Here is a 22246-nt window from a genome sequence, read left to right as displayed (position 1 = left end):
CATTGAAATTGTATAAATGTGTTCGTCTCAAGACACCTGCCTTACATTTTATATGCGGAATACCAAAGAAATGCCCTTACAATTACAACTCCACATAATAAACAAACTTTCCATATTTCTAAAATTTTATAATAATAAAAAATTTATTATTTTCAATACAGCAAATTAATAAAATTGAAACAAACAAAATTGATTATGTTTTATGATTGTTTGATATATTTTTTTCTTTTTAAATATAGTAATTACATTTATAAATTAAATACAGATACAGATTAAAAATGAAACTGAAGAAAATTAAAGTCTTGAATAAATTTATTTTTGAACATTTCTTAATACACAAACATTATTTATAACTGTTATTATTTTACTAACTTAGAATAATAATTTATGCTCTTTCAATTTACTAACTATTTCAGATTTTATTCTTTTGGCACACATTTTAAATTACAAATAAAAACTTAAAAAATTTTTAATAATATTTAGGTAAAATAATAGTTATATAAAACACAAATAAATAACAGAGTTAATGAACTTAATTTGTTTCTTAGAAGCAGGACAAATAATTAGAATTTTTATTTTAATAAAATTATTTTATTTATTTATTATCATTTATATAAAATTTTTATTTATTGTTTAAATTTTTAAAACGTACTTATTAGTCGTGTTGAAAATAATACACAATTTCTTAAATTAATATATATTAATTATATTTTATTTTTATCTATATTTCGTTTATAATCATCTGATCAGACTATAGTCGAAATATTGGCGAAAATAAAATACAATTTTTAAAAAATTTAAAAATATGTATATTATTTTGAACAATTGACCAATTAGCCGTTTCCAAAAATAATAATAATAAAAAAAAATTGTTTGTAAAAAATTTGTTGAAAAAAAATAATATAAATATTACAAATAATCAAATTTATTATTATGATATTTTTAAAGAGAATTCATTATTCGTAATTTTATATATAGACTTAGTTTTTCATTTTAATTAGAAATATTATTTTAATATAAATATTAAATACAAAGGACAAAAAATGTAATAAAATTAAATAAAAATAAAAATTTCAAAAATGTTATTAAAATAATAAATTCTTAATTTAACATATAAACTTATATTTTCAGTATTATTATTATTATCATTATTATAATTATATTATTATTATTATATTATCATTAATATATTATCATTATTATATTATCGTTATTATATTATCATTATGTTATCATTATTAAATTATCATTATTATATTATCATCATTATGATCACATATCATTTTTATTATAAAAATAGTTATGTAGTAAGTTAAACATTAAATTTAATCAATATTGTTTATTAAAACTGAACAAAATAAATATTATTAAAGTAAAACATTAAATAATTAAATCAGTTTTGAACATTTATAGCTCATCGGAAAAATGATGAATATTTTGTAAATGGTCCCCATAATCTGTTGCTTCGCTTCCAACAAAAGTTTCGTAATTTCTTATAACTTCTAAAAATGATAAACGATCGTCATGATCTTCATCTGTTGAAGCAAACAAATGATCAACTTCGTTTTTAGCCACATCTTCACTACTAGGAACTACCCAATTTAAAACTTCATTGCCTGTCAGCACACCATCGTGATTGCTATCTAAATCGTTATCAAAATGTTCCTTTTCAGCAATAAGCCACTCTTTGTCATGTTGATTTCCAGCTTCACCAATAAATTCTTGAAAATCAATTTTACCATCATTATTGAGATCTTTATCACGCATTGTATGCTCTAACACAATGGGTAGCATCTGTGGATGTTCTTCCGGATTTTGAAAATGAACAAATTCTTCAGCATTTAGCACACCATCCTTATTTATATCTGCGGCAGCAAACATTTCTTTATCGTCTTGTATCATTTTGTGCTCTTCTTCATAACTATCAAAATCAATTACTTCCTTTTTAAAGTCTTCATCTTCCATAGCATAAACATCTTGTAAATATTCTTTCCATGTTATATTATCATCACCATCTTGATCAATTTCCTCAAAACGATCAGCAGCTTCTTCCTCTGACAATTTTCTACAAATATTAAATATATATATTGTTTTAATTATTTGTTTAAAAACTGGACCGAAAGTACGTTACGAGTTTAACAATAAACAGATTAGCATGAACATTATTTTTGCAAATATAAGTACATACATTCCAGATATTAAAAAGCAAATACAGTAAAAACTCTCTTGAGCGTACACTTATTTTATTGAAATGATTAAAACAATGTTAGTTATTAGAAAAGTTTTAATTGAGACGTTTTTAAACAGTTGTGAATTACAACAACAAAATTTTATTATTTTTAATTAATTGAATTATGGCTGACCATAAAGCTGTTTGGAGTATTGTCAAGTTCCCAACATCAGTGGCTTTTTAGAAATATGATTTATTTTAAATTATTTGTAAGTAATTTTTGGATGCTACAATTACCAAAGGTTGTCAAATTGGAAGCTCAGCGTCTGTGTTAATTAGTTAACTGACATAAAGCCGTACTTGACTTCTATGTTCTAACTGGAAGTTTTGTTCATTTTCGATGAAAGTGTATGAACCAATTCACTTGTTGTGTTACATTATGACGAAATCATAAACCAGCTGAAGAATAATTCATTACTGTTCAAAATATACTCTCTATTAAAATAACAGTCTCTATTTAGAAATAGTTGATTTCGTCATAATTGACTTTAAAATCCCAATTTAGCTAGAAAAATTGTCCACCTAAGATTTGATGTTATTTGATAGAAATGTCCGTTAGGAGATTTCTCACTGTTTATTAAAAACAGGGCTGACCAAAGTATGGCCGCATGTGGCCCAAGACTAATGTTTGTGAGTCTCGCGACATGTTTTTAATCTACTACAATTACGCAAATTTTCTTTTGGTTTACTGGTAAAACTACATTATGGTATTTCATTTTTACGGTATACCAAATTAATGAATTTAAATTGATAAATTAAGAAAATTAAATTTAAAATTATAACCGTGTTTATAATGTTATAATATATTTATAATAACAGCTTTGAATGTATGTATTTGTTTCTGCGGCTCTCCAATCTGTACAGAAATTTGTCTTGACCCGCGATCTGAACAGCCCTGATTAAGAATATAAAAAACTGCATCTTTTAGGCAAATATATATACATATATATATTTCTTTAAAGCATATTTGTTAATGATATTAATATAACAAATTGTTAGCAGCATAAAAAGGTTATTTTTACAACATAAAACTCACTTAAAAGACCTTAAAATCCAAGCTCGTAACTCATGGCGATCAATGTGCTCATCTCCATTTAAATCCATCATTTTTAAAAGAATTCCTAGACGGCGTTTGGATTCTTCCGGTGACAACGTATCAAATTCTTGCGCTTCTTTTACGTTACCTGAAATATATTTTTTAGAGAAATAGTAGAAAAAGAATTTATTGCGCATAAATTTAATATTGAATTAATTACGCCTAAGCATAAAAGAAAGAATAAAAAACCACACGTGTTAAAATTAAAAACTCAAGTATTATATATGCATGAATGTTTTACTTTTGAATTGGAATGAAAATATCTAAAATATCTAAAAAAATTTTTTTATTTTTAAGAATTTAGTTATGCCTATGTTTAATGCCTAAGTGTATTACGATCTTAATAAGGTTTTCTATGATTATTTTATATGAAAATTCGCTTAAAGTAAGGTGTTGGAAATGTTATTTTTAAATAGTAAAACGTCTTCATAAAAAAAAAATTTATTTCAAATCTATTTTTTAATTTTGCCCAAACTAAGCATACATCTACTTTATTTAATAATAGAATTATGTAAAAACTTACCAATAATAGCCTCATGATCGAATTCTACATTGTGTTCCCCATTCTCACTATGATGATGAGCATCTTTCGGCAAATAAATTCCATCCTTAGTTCGTTCTTTGCTATTGTGTCGTTCATGTTTGTGCGGAGCTATAGCAGCTTGTGTAGGCATGGTACTAACAATAATCACAAACATCGTGATAAGTAGCACTAATACAAATTTACCCATTTTAAATAAACAAATCAGTTTCGCAGTCAGAATATGTTGTTTAGGAACGAACGCAGTCAAATAGATCTATTGGAAAAATTTTAATATTACAATACATTTATAATGTTTATTTGCCTATGCAAAATTCTAAAGATTACACACACATAAGTCTAATTAGATGACTTTTTAATTTTTATAATTTTTATTTCATTTTGTATGACAACTTACCTCCTTCTTATAGCAAAAGTCTGCCAAAGACTAATTTGCAAAATAACTTAACCTGCAGAACGAAGAAAATTATGTAAAGATATCACAGGCTAACATCTTCTGCTAACGCACAGGCACACCAGAAAGAGTACATGAACTTTAGTGACCTTAAGCAACCCAATAAATTTATATATAAATTTTGTACATAAATTTAGTTTCCATATGGTTGCTTACTAAAAAATTTACTGGCATAATCTACTGTTTAAAAATAAAACAACAATTTTTCAATGTTTATTTTAACACCTTTTCTAAACAATGCCCAGCATAGAAAATTCCAATAATATACCAATACGAACAAAGTGAAAATGGAACAACAAAAAAAGTTTGAAAAAAAGTTTGAAAAATAATGATTCAAACTCGTCGTATGATCAGTTACTAAATCGGAATATAACAACTGTTATATAATATAATATAATATAATATAATATAATATAATATAATATAATATAATATAATATAATATAATATAATATAATATAATATAATATAATATAAATATATTTTATATTGTTATATATTATTATTGTATACGTATAATATATATAATATAATATTTATTGATATATATATATATTTATTAATATATTATTTTTATAATATAATGTATACATAATATATATAAAAATAATATATTAATTAATATATATATATATATCAATAAATATTATATTATATATATTATACATGTACAATAATAATATATAACAATGTAAAATATATTAATATAATATATAATATAATTATTCTATTATTATTATCAATAAATATTATATTATATATATTATACATGTACAATAATAATATATAACAATGTAAAATATATTAATATAATATATAATATAATTATTATTATGCATAATAATTATAATAATAATAATTATGGTTAGTATTATAATAATATTATATGATATGTATTAATATAATTATAACAAACATTAATATAATAAACGTATTAATATATAATAAGGATGTATATAAGTATATATATATTATATATATAATTATATATATATATAATATATATATTAATATATATGAATATAATATAATATAATATAATATAATATAATATAATATAATATAATATAATATAATATAAAATGCATCAAAAGGCTAGGTTAAAGGGGTAGCTTTGTCCATTAATGCTCACTTGAGCACAAAAATGTTTTATTTATTACAACGGAGGAGACACTGCTCGTATGTCAGATCTGAAGGACCTCCTAATGGGTAGAAGTCAGTACAAAAAGGGGCCCAAAGACTTTGAATCTTCTCATAACCATTAGCACTGACACATTGTTTATAATACAGTTTTCTTCTCATTCGCAGACCAATTACCCTGAAAAAAGTTAGAGGGCAGACCAACTCTTATTACATGCACTCCAAAACTAATGGTCCCTCTGCAACGATCCTGTAACACTCAGTTAATTCCGTTTTAATTGAAATAATTTACTTCTTCGAGTTTTATTCAATTTAAATCAAGAAAGTCTTATGATCTGACAAGGATCTTCATCTTGTCTGGCTTTAATTATCAATCCCTAAACAACGTAATCAATAAAACTAGGGGATAGAAAATCCTGATTCAGTATACTTACGTTCCATATTTAAGATCTGGATCAAGGGTTTAAAGTATTGTATGGTTGGTACTAAATTCGCTTACTGATTTAACAAAATCTTGAATGGCAAAGAATTAAATAACGTGAATAGATCGCTAATTATCCTTCTTACTTTGTCGAGCAGTCGTAGACAGCTTTTAAAATGCTTGCCATCAAAAACGCTTGTCACTCACATATAAAGGAAGGTTCATTAACAGCAGTGTAGATCCAAAGCACTATTTAAGATTAGAAACTTCATCTGAAACCATCTGATTTTTAACAACAGTAAATGGAACAAGTTACTTTATTTACTTTATTTAAATAATCTCCATATATATCAAATTCGTACTTATACTAATCGAAGTGTCACTAAATTGTGATGAAGAAAAGGTGACGATTTTATACCTCCTTGTAAAAATCATAACCTCCGATTATAAGGGATTAACCCAAAGGCAGAAATCACCTTATGATTTTATTAAAATGATAAATGAGAAATTTTTCAAACTGAGAAATAGCAATGTCACCTTTGATATTAGTAAAATATCAAATGAATACTTATAAAATGTAATTTTCAAATCACCTGCAAGAATATAATCAAAGAGAGACTCACGTCGCTCAAAAGTGTCGATGCTGCTCCACATTTCAGGATGTGAATTAGCGGATGTACTGATATTGACAGGAATCGCTTCGTTATTTAAAAAAATGTAAAAGGCATGGTACGTAAGAATGTAAAAGGCATAAATACTATTATATAAATACTATAAATATAAATTGATACATTACGCATTTTTTGTTAAAAAAAAAAAGAAATCACTTTCCGAACCTAAACCGTTTGACCAAAAATCAAATCCATTTTATTTTACCTCAATCTATTTTATCAACCATATATACCACTATCTATAAAAAATTTGTTTAACCATAAACATTTCAAGCTGATAACTACGTTTTGCTTGTCGTCTGCAGTGCTGTAAGTGCAACATTTATTAAATAAAATTTGACAAATTATGTTTCTCTTCATATCGTTTTTTTTGTATCAGCAAAAATTTTGGAAATATTTATTATAATAATATTGGCAGTTGTAGACGTGAGTACAAACAAAAAGAAGAGCAATTAAAATTACACTATTATGCAGAATTCGTAAAATAATTCACATACAATTTAATTCATTATTTTATGTGTATTATTAATATGCGAATTAAAGGAATATATATTTATTGAAACTAGTAGCAAAAATACTCCAATTTTTGTTTGAATTCCATTTTGTACCGCACTGCCCTCTAATTAATTTGACAGCTGATTTCACATACTTTCGTGAAGATATCAGAAGTATAATGTTAGTAATTAATAGTAATACGTAATTGAATTTATAAAAATATTAATTTCAAATCGATTTTGTATATTTAAATTTTCATTCGGTAAGTTGCAGTGAAAAATCCTTGGGTAGTATGTATTTAACACATACGAATTAATTCAAATAGATATGAGCGTATATGACATCATTAATTAAAAGAATAAAAAAATTGTAAGGTTTTGCTGATTTATTTTCATCATTTGCAATTATGTTAATAACAATATATGATGACTAAGGTGTTAATTAGTTAGAAAAATTATTTAATATCTTCATAATATGTCTTTGTGGTAAGCATAAAGCTCTTTAAATAAAAATATTTAACTTGCGAAATTATTTTAATTCAAAATTGCATATAATCCTTGAAAATTGTAATGCAATAGCGTACAATTTATACAGAGATTATAATTGAATACACAAATATGAAATGAAAGAATTGTATATAACTACAATATTTTAGGATTTCTTATTGTTCCTAATTATGTACTTTCAAGAAACATTGAAACATTCACGTTGAGGGAATTATTTTATTTAACTCCATATAGTAATCAGTGTAATGTGTACTTAACATTATCATATGACAATGTGCCGATGTTTTTCGTCATACGGATTATGATAATAAGTTACAGTTTTATATGGAGATATTATGCTTCAGAGATATTACGAATTTTTAAAATTCTACATTTCATGTGCCCTAAGTTCTTTACTTACGATGATGTATGTAGTTGTCCCGAATATGCAGTGCTTACGAACACTTGCATTACTTTGCACATTGTACGGAAACTATTTTTAATGAAAATATTAGACAGGATTGTATTGGTTATTTTAATTCAATTATAAGTATAAGTAAAATATCAGGTAGCCTTATATTGATTATTTTAGTTCTAGTCTTTATACTTGGTGAAAATTTGACGTAAGCATAAAATGAAATAATTGCCCTTTAAAATGGTTTTACCATTTAATTTTTTTTATTTTTGTGTCCTTTTGATGATTTGTATGGGAAGCTGAGTACATGTGGAAATTCCTTTTTAAGTTTTATGATGACCTAAATACTATATATAGTCTTAATTGTCTACATACTTAATGTTGGTTATTACTTAACAATTTTGTACTGAATTTATAAATTATAATCAACACAATTAAAATATATATGTACAAGTGCACACAATTAAAAAAATATATATACTATGTACTATCTAAAAGAACTAACAAATACATATTTCTATTCCCTTCACAGAGCATTTACAACTCTAAAAGCAATTAATGTAAGCCAGACATTGCCTACAACAGGAACAAAATTTAATTATTTAAGTACAGGAAATTGTTCACAGCAAACTAAATTTTATTCCTCTCTTACATAGATAATTCTAAAATATGTGTTTGTCTATTTAATACGAGCAGTGTCTCCCTTTAATAAATGACGAAAATATTTTATATACATATAATCAAATTGACCATAAAACATATTAATGTTAAAGAGCATTAAATTTCGTTATTCACTTATTCGACTCATTTTGTTTTGGCGAGATAAAATTTTATAAATGCCATACATTATAATTCGTGGTAATTTGGCCTCCTACAGTCATAAGTATCCGTGGCGTGTTCTGGTTTCCGGATTAAAAGGTAACATATATTTACCAATTCTTTTAAAATAAATCATTTTCATTAATAAGTCCTTTTAAGTTGAATGTTTATATTCACATCGTCTGCATATTCCAGTTATAAACCTTTTATTTAGATATATTCTTTTGTTTAAATAATAATTTGTAATGTCTTTTTTTTTTAAAGTACTATAAATTACATCCACACCACATTTTACGCTAGATTATATCACAAATTTGACACGATTATGATTTTCAAAGCGCCGCAAATTGGCTTCGGATTTTTGTAAAATTTGTCATCATAAGCAATTTTTTGCACAAAATAATACATTAAGACTGAAAAGTTTTCGGAAATTCTCATTTAAAATTCGCGCGCTGTATATTTTTCGATATTTTAAGTTTATGTAGTTTGGCAGCACTGTCCTTAATTACTATGCCAAAAATGAGCTCGATCTGTCAGACAGTTCGTTTACGGCAGCTGTTGAAACCAGTTCACCTCAGTAGTGCGTTGCGAAATGTCTTCGACGGTCGTACGACCGTCCTGGAAGGCTTTGTACCACTCATAAACTTGAGTTTTCGATAAAACTGATTCCCCATAAGCCTTTTGTAGCATTCGCAACGATTCTGCACACGAAATTTCGTTCGAAACACAAAATTTGATGCAAACTCTTTGTTCAATATTTTTTTCCATTGTTTTTTTCGCAACGCCCTACTGAGGTGAACTGGTTTCAACAGCTGCCGTAAACGAACTGTCTGACAGATCGCGCTCATTTTTGGCATAGTAATTAAGGACAGTGCTGCCAAACTACATAAACTTAAAATATCGAAAAATATACAGCGCGCGAATTTTAAATGAGAATTTCCGAAAACTTTTCGGTCTTAATGTATGTCTATATAGCTTCGTTGTCGTAGGGTTTTTAGGGTGAAAAACTTTGGAACAACACCAAGAAGGTGTTGTCTTTTAAACAAAATATGTCAACATTTCATTGTTTTCTGTTATATCAATGATAAAAGGTGACAACTTTAAAAGGTGGTCCAATTCTTATTGTAAATAGTTAAAACATTGGCTCTGAAAGGATTTATATTAATACTGTATTATGTTAGCTAAGGTTCTCTTGTAATAGCACTTCTATTTATAAAACTGTACACAAAAATTTTAATTTTGTTGCAATAAATTGGAGGAAATATAAAATCAACATAATCATACCAAAAATATAAATCGATTAGTAAATATAACAAAGTTTAATACGTCATGAGTACAATGATTTAAATAAAGTCAAATACTTTATTAGTACGATTTCAACAGTTTAATAAATACTAGAATTCTGTAGTTAAATTCTTAAAAATTTCACATATAAGATGGCATCCAAATTCAAAGAGATTATTTTAATGATAGATATTTGTTATAAAGTCATCTATTATCTATTACATGCGTAAGTAAAGTAAATCCTTCATTCATATATTGTCATAATATTATGATGTTTGAAGAAATATTAAGATATTTGAATGAATATCATAATAATAGACTATCGTCTGAAATTCATCAGTATATATATCGGTACAATACTTTTACGCCCATAAAACATTTATATTTTGCAAATGAATTTTTTTCGACAATGTAAAAGTAGCTCAGTTCTAAATCCTATAAATGTGTTGAATTTTTGACTTTACTAACGCAAGCCAAGCAATACATAAGGTAGTCCTAAAATAAACAAAAATAAAATACATTAAATACCATCATAATTTTGGCCATCATAAAACCAAAATTTCTGAATATTCGATTAGAATGCAATAATTTGATGTTTTTAAGATGTTATATTACAATTCCATGATTTTAAATAAAGATATTAGGTGATTTTTAATATTTCCCCACATATTTTTACGAATACCGGTATAATTTTTAAGAAATTTGAAGAAAATTTCACGATTCCGATATCGCAACTACGCCCACTTATTTTGAAAAATTCTTTCTAATACACATGACATATACTTAATATTGTTTAATTTTTGGCATACCGTACTTTGAAATCAAATATTTTTACGTAAACCAGTAGAGGTGTCATATGGCGCTGCAACTGTTCTTGTAACCCAATGGAATCAAGACAGCTGACACTACTTAAATCTGTTGTCTAATAAATATATTAGAATAGCACAAAACAATTGTCTTTTTTTGATAACATAAATATACTAACACTAGAAAATCAATTACTTTATTTCTATCGTTCAATTATTATAAAATTTTGAAGTATACTTCTTCAATACAATATACTGCCAATAGATGACCTCACTACACATAACTTTGTTTTAAAGAAGTCCTGCTTACTTTTGAACACTCCTTACAATTCCAACATCCATCACACCTTATTATTACGAAAATGTATTGATGATACATTCCTTTTTGTTCAAGAACCATGGCTATTTAATTATCAATTCTTCAACATCTTTCACCAAATCATCGATACAATAGGCTGTTAGCCTGATTTATTAAATTTAATAACCCTTAATACAACTATTGCATGCTGCTTAGTAGCTGGTCTAAATAAAAATGTACTTTACCGTATTTTCTAAAAATCGAATAGATACTTTTGAAGCATTTTCCTTTTTATTTTGATGGTGTTTTAATGTATCTTTGTGTTAAGTTCCCCTTCTGTCAGGATTACTATACAGTATAAGCAAATCCCATGAATAAATAGGTAAGTGTGAATGTGGTCATGCAAAATAAATTTATTGTTTTTATAATACTTATATAACTTAGAACTACTCGAAAGCTCTACATAAACTTTATGACCTTATAATGACACATCAGCTTTAAACTTTTCTTTGGCATTTTATATCTATTTGTGGTAGGCCTCAGAGCACAAGGTTTCATTGTCATATGGTGCGATCTGAGTTGTTGACATGTTATTTGTGTGAAAAAATATACATTTTAATGGTAAATTCGTACAATGTTTTCGTGAATTAATAATTATTTTTGCAAACCAAACAATTTAAATAAAAATAAAAAGTTTTTGATTTTGATTCACACAATTTGTGCCTGAGTATAACATATTTATGGCTGAAACTAAGTTTTATATCTAAGTGTTTTCGAAGAGGTATGTGTATTGTACATAGATTGTTATTTTTGAGTAAGAATAATAAACTTATTTTGGTGAAATATTTATTAATTACCTGAAAATAAATTAATTAAATTGATTTGAATTACTTTTAAGTCAATTCAATGAAATTTCATACTCTAAAACAATGTTATATCTTTTTTATGCCGTCATTTATAAATGATTGAGCTTTTCTCCCCTCAATAAACCTCCTCTTACTATTAATAAATTGTTTAGTATTTTTTTTTTTTAGTCAGTTTTTCAGCTCGATTAGCGTCCATGTTAAACATTCTATAACCAGATTCACAGTACCTATAAATTATAGTTAGCGTGTTTTGATAAATAATAAAAATAAAAACATGTTTTGTAGAAATAAAAGATTTTTTTTAATTTTATTAATTAAAAAGCAATGTTTTTTTAATTTACACCTTATTTATATATACAACTGGTTTTACTCTTCGAAACATCTATAAAATACTATAATTTTGAAACAACGTAATGGAGAAAAAATTCGAATAAAATTTAAAATGAAATATTAAGAATAATAATAGCACTCTTAAAATAATTAAAATTGTAGAAAATTTGCATAAACAATTCTATACCGCTGTGATTGCAGTTATAATCAGTTTATAATAGATTGTTGAATAAATTTGCGAAACTCCATGTATACGTCAAAAGTAGAACTAAAACTTTGACGACATTTTTATATAGTATATGTATCTTTTATAAGAATATGGACAAAACTTCTTTTTGATTTGTCAAATTCACTCTTGGTTTACAAGTCATTTGAAGTTGACTTATCAGTGTATTCATTGAATAATGGAATAAAGTTGAACTACGTGCAGTGATTAAATTCTTTGAAAAAGAAAGATTTAAGATAAAATCATATAAAAATGGTAAATTTATCCGGTTAATCTGTTTATTGAAAATCAATGACTTATAAATGAGCTGATGTGTTTTAAAATAGATGTCTTACAAGATTTGAAAACTTTGAATTTTATAGATCTTTAGTAGGCATATTTTTTGTCAAGTTTTGAGGGATTATGGCTGCTATATTCGCATACAACTTCAACTTGAGACAAGCGTTAGCAACATGTGGCGCACTCTAGAAAACATAACAAGGATGAGACTCGGTATTACCACTGAAATCCTGAACTGAAACGAGAATCAATGAAGTAGTGCAACCTCTTTCATTCCACAGTGGGTTTGTTATCAGAGATCGGAAAATTCTAGTGATAGTTTTTTGCAAGCAAAAAAAATTTCGCTTGAGGTTATTTTCAAACTACTATAAAAGTAGACTCCGTTGATTACTGCAATCTTTCGAACACATTCTTGAAAAAAAAAACACTAATTATAGAAAAAAAAATGTGATATTCCAGCAATAAAATGCACTTTCTAATACATTTCACGAAATCGTTGTTAAAATTATTGATTTAAACTACGAATTATTACAAGAGCCAACCTATTTATGAAAATTGAACTCAGTCTAAGTTCTGAATATATCTACACCTCTAAAGAAGAAATAAGAAAAGGATTTTCATTAAATGAAGAAGTAATAGTTACCATAAGAAGTATATTTTGTAGACCTTCTGAAACACTACACAAGACAGAAATTATAAATATGATTTTTATACCCTCTGCTAATGAGACTTTATTTATGGTCAATCAGATTCAAAATGATGTCTACAAAATTAGTAATGTTTTTACAAAAAATTTCTTGAGACTCTTCTGCGACTGATAAAATCCTTTTACGTGATGATAGAAATATTTGATAATAGATCCAAATATAAACTTATTTTGTTGAATATTGCTATTTGACTTTTAGAAAGCTATATCTTTTGAGTTCTTAATTACGTAAATATACTTATACATGATGCATTCTGCGTTAGAAGGAACAGGTCTCATATGATCTGTTTTAACAGTTGCTATTTGTACGATGTGCAAGTAGTGCAATCCTGCACGATTTCTTTATTCAATGCCCAGTCATTAATTAACCGTTTTTTTTTTATTGTGAGGCAAAGTTATCATTAAAATTTGAAATCCAACATATATGACAACCACACGCACCAACGGGACTCAATCTATAATTCGTATAGAGAGGTTGATAAAGAGACTGTTTTCAAAGAATTGTTTACTTGAAATTATTGTTTTGAATACTCCAAATAATTCCAACAATGTAATAAACGTTGTAATTAGTCAATTGTAAGGTTGTGACCAGGGCAGGGCCTGCATCCGTTTCACACGCGAAAAACCAATTGATTGTTACTGTCATAGTACTTTCATGCATGAATTTATTCGATCGATAAATTCTAATACATTTTCATTGTTTATCTTGTCTTCAGGTTGAACTTTTCCTATGCTTGGATACAATAATTTAGTGTATAATTACAATAAACTGAAGAATATTTTCCGATACTGAAACACTTTTTTTTAAAATTTAATTTAACTGCATTTGGTAAAACTTAGTTGTTCCACAAAACAGTTAAATATTTTAATTTAAAAACAGAAATTCAAAACACGCTTAAGTATAATTTTATTTTAACAAAATAAATCTAAAGTCTGCACAAAGTTTAATTTTTAAATTCAATCATTCGCAAACATATATTAATAATTTTATTTGCATCATTTATACATTAGTCAATATTTTTGTTTTGCTAATATGTCTGAATTAGTTAAAATATTGTTTAAAATATTTTAATATTTACTTTTAAAACAAATATTAAAAAACTTTAGCGGATGAAATTGAGCGATTAAATAAATTTTCATGTGGCGGCTACAGTGATGAATCTACAATAGTATATTTGGTGCATCCTTGTAGAGTACTATCAGCTCTTGAGGTTAGTATTTCATATAAATATATATATATTAATCACTGTTAGTAAAAATTCATAACTTATAATGTCTAATGAAATGAGTGTATTTACTTGTTTTAGAATTGTTTCAAAAATTATTAATGGCTAATTGTTCTAAATTGTAAAAATTGACGCTTTTCTTAAGCTCGGGTTATGGCGAAAGTGTCCAGTAACGAGCACTTACGACCATGTTATATAGACAGTAATATGATGAATAGTCATTACTCTTTTTGGTCATGACCAAAACACATTTTATACAGTGACGTAGTATATCACAATTGTCAGTTTTGTATTTATTTTGTATTTTGTATTTACTATAATACAGAAAATTTTGTATTATATGAAAGACGCGGCCCAAGAAGAAAGGTATTGTGGCTTAAGAATCTAAGACAGTGGTTTTGTAACAGTACAAGATCGCCTTTTCGTGAATCATGTTAGCCAACGTTCGAAGCGAAAAAGCACTTAGAAGAAGTAAAAGATAAGAAAACTTATAAATCCAAATCCTTAACTTTTATTCAAATAAATTCTTGAACTGACCATAAAGCTGTTTCCAATATTGCCAAATATCAGTGATCAATAATCTTTGGAAATATGTATTGGTTCAGTTTCGTGCTTCAACATATGGGTTCATGTTTCTTATACTGTGTTCTTTTGAAACATAGCACAGTAATTCTTGAGCATTGTTCTGCAGCAATAGGCAACCGACATCTACAGAGGATGAAACTTTAACGCAAAAAGTGGGTTTATTGATGCACTTTTGTCTTATTAATTTACATTACAAATTGTAAAAATATTTATATTTAGTTTTTTGCCGGGATTTAGGTTGTTTTTATTTTTATCATATAACTTTGAATAATATAAAAAAATATATAATTCAAAACACTATAAAATAATAGTGTATTTAAAATAGTATTTAAAAAAATGTATGTTATTATTTTTATATTTTTTTATATTATTAAAAATAATATAAAATCAAAAAAAACACGTTCTGATGCCCCATGAAAAATAAATACATACGGACAATTAAAGTCGATACCTATATTCACAAAAATATAAATCATCTTACGAAAATTAAAGCCATTTAAATTAATTTATTGCTCAGATACAATTCTTAAGTAGCTGTAAATAACAGTACTCACTATCAATTAATCAAATAGTTGTTTCAATGGAAATGTCAACAGACATCAAACAATAGAATATTTTTGATAAAATTTGCAATTTAGATTATCACCTTCGTAAGATACAAAATCTTCGTATGTGTGCAACTGAATAACTCCACCTTGTCCATCTTTATGTAGAATCTATAAAACTTCTTGTAAAAGACCACAATTAAATACTATCTAAGAAATATCAAATTACATGCCATACAGATAGTTACCCCAATGACACCATGTTAAATAGAGTATTTCCCACAAGATACATTCGTCAATCCCTTTCTTCGTATTATTCTTATATCGACACCAATTGATATGGAGTCAACATCATTGAGATCAAATACAAATGTGGAGTAACATCTCTACAAAGGACATAATGTCGTTCTTAACTGCTACTCGTCTATGGAACTAAATTGGGTATGTCATAATAATTCTCAAAGAATGCAGTGACGTGGTGACAAGTTCCCAACCCGTTTTAAAATCTAATCTAAGATTCCTTTACACAGATGCAATTTTCTCTTCAACACCAATGTTTTATAGCAACAAAGTTTTTAACAATCCTCTGCCTAATATCTCTTAGGAAGAGTGACACCTATTCAGTGCAGTAAGAGCTATGTTAACCCAATAAATGTCAGGATGCAGACATGTTTTAAACAGTTGCTTGTCACGCATAAATGCGTAAATTCGCAATGTGTAAGGCACACTGAAACTCTATTCCCCATGATGTTGTCCACCTGTTTTCATGTACATATGTATACACCAATTTAAATCAAATTAATTTTTGCCTCCGTCCTATTTATGTAGGTAGATTCCTTCGCCTTAGTGCAGGTAAGCTTCAATTAAAATCCCACTTATCCTTAAGTCACTTTTATTTCCTAATAATCTCCTCGTCTTTCACATATCCTTTACCCAACCACATCCTAACCCCACCATAAATACGTGTTTATAATATCTTAATTGTTATCTGTGACGGGTTATTACAACAATACAATCAACCATTTTCTTTCACAGCTTTTCTCTATGTTAATATGGAAAATGGACCTTCTTTTCTCATATAATTGTTTGACGAAGACCTCTTGAATTTATCGTTTTTTTTCTCTAATGCTATGTGTAAAAAATAATTACAACAATTAAATAAAAATCAATTATATAATAAATGTGATGAACCATAAAAAAATGTCACATGCTTCTATTTAATTAGTAAATTTGCATATCTTTTTTAAGAAGTTTATGTTATGAAAATTTCTTTCCAGATTTTAGGTTTTCGTGTAGTAGCGTCGTCCTCGACAGCAGTTAAACAAGACTACAACGAGTACATGTGGACGATGCGAAAGGAATTTACTGCCGCAGAACCCGTGGAATCAGAATCCGTTACACGTGAAAACCTATCAAATATAGGTCGTGAAGCAGCTAGCTTGAGCAACTATCACATTGATTCACCCGAATAAAAACAATTCAAATTTGAATAACGGAAAATAAATTTAACTGCGTTAAATTTTAAATAATAAATAATATCTACATAAGTTAAATATACAAAAACTAAACTGAATTCAAAAGCAAATTATTTTAAAAAGCAAAAAATAAACAAAAAAAAAAAAACAAATTAGAAACAATCAAGTAAGATCATATTTTTAATAAATTTCTTACTTAAGTAAAAATTTATGATATATATATTTATATCACATTAACTTTGTATTTACATACAATTTTATTTTCTTAATTTTTCTTTTGAAGAGTGGTTTTACAAACACTCTTGTAACTCTTAAAAAAACAAAAAAAAAATTATTTGTACTTTTAAATTTTAAAAATATATACGATATATACGATTTAGACAATAGTCATACTATCATTGGTAAAGCAAACGAATTAAACCGTGTAATATTATGGAGTCTCAACAAAATCCAATACAAACGTTTGAACCTACAAATAATTTAATGTATGACTCTATGTCACCTAGTAGTCCGGAGGCGGTACAGAATCCCAGTGCAGCTCCAACTGTAGCATCAACTGTAGCACCAACTGTAGCGCCAGCTGTAGCGCCAGCTGTAGCGCCAACTGTAGCTCCAACTGTGGCTCCAACTGCAGCTACAACAGCAGCTCCAGATAGTAATACCTGTGCAAGCGTTGTGACCATACCAGTGCCTGTTGTGCAAAGTGAGGAATACTATCAGTACGTCACTGTAAAAGGCTCATTACATGATCGTTCATGCGCAATTTTCGGTTTAAATGAAGACGAGATACAAGCTTTAAATAAACGTATTCCAACTGGCGTTAAACGTGTTATAAACGGTGTTATGGTGGCTGTACCTCCTATGGTGATTCTCAATCTTTTGGCACAATTGAGCTACAAAGTTGTATGCAGTTGTGGGGAGGCAGAGATATGCTGGACCATGCAACGAGAAGTTTAATCATGCAAAAACATATACAAAAATAAAATAATTTTTTATTAGCAATATAAAACTAAAAATAAGTTCATATTCTAAACTTGTATAAATTTGTGTGAAAAAAAAACCTTTATTGAATTCGAAAACAACAGTATCTTCTTTATATGCTTAATATGTATGTACTTCATTAATATTTTTAACAAACAAATATTTAACCAAAATTTTTATTCTTTTCTTCGCCAGTGTATCTTATATGTTAAATAAAATATTAACATTAAAATAAAAAAAAAAAGTGACGTTAAAAAACTATACTATAAAGATAATAGATTAAAAGACATATTCGAAATACGTCGAACTATTTACTTAAAAAATAATATCATATAAATAAAACGTTAATTATTTGTATTTATTAATTAATATAAAATAAAATTTAAAATGGATCAGCATAGTGCAGATTGTTGTAAATGTCATAAACAAGCAGCTCCAGCACAACAATCTCTGTCAGATATGGATTTTGACCGTGGCATTTGGAACGCTGGTGAGTTAATATATTAATTATAATTTTAAAATTATCGCTCAACACACACATAGTCCCAGGTTCACTGATTCGATTTTAGTACAGAGAGCTATTAATTACATTACCAAAAAACAAATCTAAAGTAGTATACACAGTTTTTAAATTAATTGCACAAACAAGGGGTAACTTGTTATTGATTCTTATCATATAAATATTTCGAACACAATGTGCTTATTTACACTATCATAAACGTGAGATGAACTTGACGACAATATGAACTGTCAGTTCAGTTTACACTATCATGAACTGTCATGAGCGTGAAATTTATTTTGTTTTGTGTAAACGTATAAAATGCTTGTGTGTAATAGTGCAGAGCACAGAAATTGAGAGTATTCAGTATTAAAAGGTAAACATAAACATAACATTGCATATGTATGCGTGTCAAGCTGAAGAAACCCAGCAAATTTCATTGCGTGAAATTCATGAACTCACTCTCTCATCTATAAGTAACCGGTTTTCAAGTTCATGTTCATGTTACGTTCATGATAGTGTAAATCAGCCCAATAACTAGAAAACTGAGCTATATTGGCTATAACGTAGTGAATTTTTTTTTATTATTCTTCAGAATAATAGTTGTTTTTACTAAAATCTGTTGTCAAATAAGTATGCCCGGAATCGTACCCAGATTGCAATAAAATTGTTGCTTATAATTAACAAGATCTTCATAATATTTTTATATTAAAAATATATATCGCTTCTATATACCCGTAGCACAGCTAAGTAATTAGTGTATTTATACAAATTTTGACTACATTACTTTCACCATTAATGAATATAATAAATTAACTTATGGCTTCGTCTCAAAAACAGAGCTTCAAGCTCCTTAGATTCACAGAAAACCGTAAGCTTAGATTCATCTTATATAGCTAGGGTGATCCCTAGCTTAGATGGAGTACTTTGATCAGTGCACAAAAGTTACTGAAGCTATTGAAAGTTTTGATAAAGCCATCACATGAACATGGACTATTGATTATGCTGGTATACTAGCGCTACAAAGTCTACGCAAAAAAAACAAACATCTGTTTGCGAAATCTTTCAATAAGCATACATTATTTTTAATATTAAATCTATTGCCGTGAAATCGCCCAATAGTCGATACTGCGGCCAGAAGAGTCCTATTGTACGAAATTCACTTTTAATTACATAAAGTCCTTTAAAGCTTTATGAACAAATTCCAAAACTAAATCTGGAGAAGAGCTCTAAATCTGTTCTGGTGACAGAAATTCCATATGAATTAAGTTTCTTCTGTGCGTTATAAAAGCAGGACAGTCACAAAGGATATGTATAGATGTTTCCTCATCTTCGAGGCATAATCTGCATACCGAATAAACATATGAATATTTCTATTTTTGTACAAATTTATTCTAATGATCTCTTGCATATTCATACACAAATGTGAAAATTGAGCAAATAAAACAAATTTTTAAATAAAAAATGTCAGCCTTGTCATAGTGAACAATTGGATACCGTATACTATGAACAGACCTTGCAATAATTAGTTCCTATATCCAGGCGCGACAGTATATAATTTATGATATTATTTCTTTTGATGTAAGCTATAATAATTTCTACATATTTTTAGCAATTTACAACGAAGCTGATCGTGTACGGAACTTTATAAAAAATGGCAAATGTATGGATCGTGATAATTGTGACTACACGGCATTACATTATGCTGCCCGGAATGGAAATGCTGAAATCTGTAAAATTTTGGTGAACGATGGCAAGGCTGATGTTAATGCAGTTACGAAAGGAGGTGTTACACCGCTACACCGTGCTGCTATGATGGGTATATAGTTTTCGCTTAACTTATTCCATTTTTAACTTAATTAGGATTTAGTAATTAATAATGTTCTACCAATTATTACAGGTCACTTGGATATTGTCAAATTCCTTATAACTTCAAAGGCAAACATAATGTTGCAGGACGAAGACGGTCAAACTGTTCTACATCGTGCTGCTGCGCGTGGACATTTAGATGTTATTAAGTATTTAGTTGAGATACGACCTGAATTGAAGAATGTTAAAGACAACAAGGATAAAATACCATATGAGTGTTTGTCCGAGAATGCAAATGATGATTTCAAAATTTTACTTAAGCCTTGAATGTTGTTAAAACACCGAAGTTGTTTAGAAGTTTTAGTACACGCTAGTAAAGTATCGCACTCGAACAAAATTGCATTTCCTTTCCACTAAATTACAAATAAAGAGAATAATTACAACTTCAAAAACATAAATATTTATATGATAAGTTTTATTTTATTAATTTTATTCCAAAAAACAAAATATGTTTTAATTTTTCATATTTTTTCGGAGCATTTATATCTAAAATAAAGTATTATACAAAATTTTATTATCAACATTAATTTAATCAAAAACATTGTGTTTGCTTTGAGATAGGAGCGATATATTAAAATGCCTAGAATATAGAACAAAAAATTAAAAGAAATAAATATTTCATATATATAAAACTTATTATTTCAATAGAGTACATATTAATAATTTTATTTTATGTAAATGAAGTTTCATTTTATATAAATGAAGTTTCATTTTATATAAATGAAGTTTCATTTTATATAAATGAAGTTTCATTTTATATAAATGAAGTTTCATTTTGTGTAAATGAAGTTTCATTTTATGTAAATGATTTACATAAATACATAGTACAAAAATTCAAATTTAGGTTATCGACGTTATGTAGATTATTTGTTCTCCTTTTCGCCGATACATAATAGAAAGGTGGATTCCAATATAAACAGAAGTTTTCGTAAGATATTTTCGTACATAGTTTAAATGCATCGGCAATAAAAGTAGAAATAGAATAAAATAAAATAGAAATCTAAAATTATGTATTTTGTGTAATCTAATTAAACTTAGTTTAGCCAAACTAAGCTTATAGTAATAATTTTATATTTCTCGACTGAAATGGTATGAGTATAATCAGTTTAAAAACAGTCATGAAAATATATATGATGCATAACATATCGGCTAACCAAAATCGGTAATCACCGTAATTATTTTAAAATTTTTAGTAATTTCAAGATCAGACAAAATTTTACCGAAGACCAGACAAAATTGGAATTGAACATCTTAAGAACATCGCATTTTGACTAAAAATTTGTGACATGTCGACTCTTCCAAATGTGTTGAAGCTTTAGCAGTATATCTGTAAAAAGTTACCTTACCTATGCTTTAATCGCCAATACATAACCTCACTACAAATAAAACTAGTAGTATTACATTTTCTATTTTATTAACGTATCAAATGATAATTTCAGTTTGAAAAAATCGAAATCCGGTATTAATATAACACTCTGAAATTTGTTTTTATACTTTTCATAAA

General features: G+C 27.1%; 4 protein-coding genes across 5 annotated transcripts; 3 read left to right on the top strand and 1 right to left on the bottom strand.

Moving 5' to 3' along the window:
* Nucleotides 1-1360: 1360 nt before the first annotated feature.
* LOC119662340 (reticulocalbin-2) lies at nt 1361-4507 on the bottom strand. Its single transcript, XM_038071940.1, has 4 exons — nt 4265-4507; nt 3850-4123; nt 3267-3414; nt 1361-2065 (listed from the first exon to the last, which is right to left on the bottom strand). Exons 2-4 carry the CDS (start codon nt 4055-4057, stop codon nt 1408-1410), a joined length of 1014 nt encoding a protein of 337 aa, XP_037927868.1. The 5' UTR covers nt 4058-4123; nt 4265-4507; the 3' UTR covers nt 1361-1407.
* Nucleotides 4508-8542: 4035 nt separating this feature from the next.
* On the top strand, nt 8543-17456 carry LOC119662339. The gene is made up of 3 exons (XM_038071939.1): nt 8543-8866; nt 14670-14773; nt 17196-17456. Exons 1-3 carry the CDS (start codon nt 8785-8787, stop codon nt 17388-17390), a joined length of 381 nt encoding a protein of 126 aa, XP_037927867.1. The 5' UTR covers nt 8543-8784; the 3' UTR covers nt 17391-17456.
* An 86-nt stretch (nt 17457-17542) lies between these two features.
* LOC119662338 lies at nt 17543-18659 on the top strand. 2 transcript variants are annotated; one of them, XM_038071937.1, is made up of 2 exons: nt 17543-17559; nt 17774-18552. In XM_038071937.1, exon 2 carries the CDS (start codon nt 17826-17828, stop codon nt 18348-18350), a length of 525 nt encoding a protein of 174 aa, XP_037927865.1. In that variant the 5' UTR covers nt 17543-17559; nt 17774-17825; the 3' UTR covers nt 18351-18552. The 2 variants fall into 2 exon arrangements, 1 of the variants encoding a protein (XP_037927865.1); XR_005250757.1 differs by lacking the exon at nt 17543-17559 and adding an exon at nt 18570-18659 and having other exon boundaries at nt 17669-18501.
* On the top strand, nt 18645-21276 carry LOC119662337 (ankyrin repeat domain-containing protein 39). Its single transcript, XM_038071936.1, has 3 exons — nt 18645-18864; nt 20486-20692; nt 20774-21276. Exons 1-3 carry the CDS (start codon nt 18762-18764, stop codon nt 21007-21009), a joined length of 546 nt encoding a protein of 181 aa, XP_037927864.1. The 5' UTR covers nt 18645-18761; the 3' UTR covers nt 21010-21276.
* Nucleotides 21277-22246: the final 970 nt, after the last annotated feature.

Source organism: Teleopsis dalmanni, chromosome X (genome assembly GCF_002237135.1).
Source record: "Teleopsis dalmanni isolate 2A chromosome X, ASM223713v2, whole genome shotgun sequence".
Taxonomy (NCBI): domain Eukaryota; kingdom Metazoa; phylum Arthropoda; class Insecta; order Diptera; family Diopsidae; genus Teleopsis; species Teleopsis dalmanni.
Note: the sequence above shows the minus strand (reverse complement) of the source record. Positions and strands in the feature narration are given on the sequence as shown.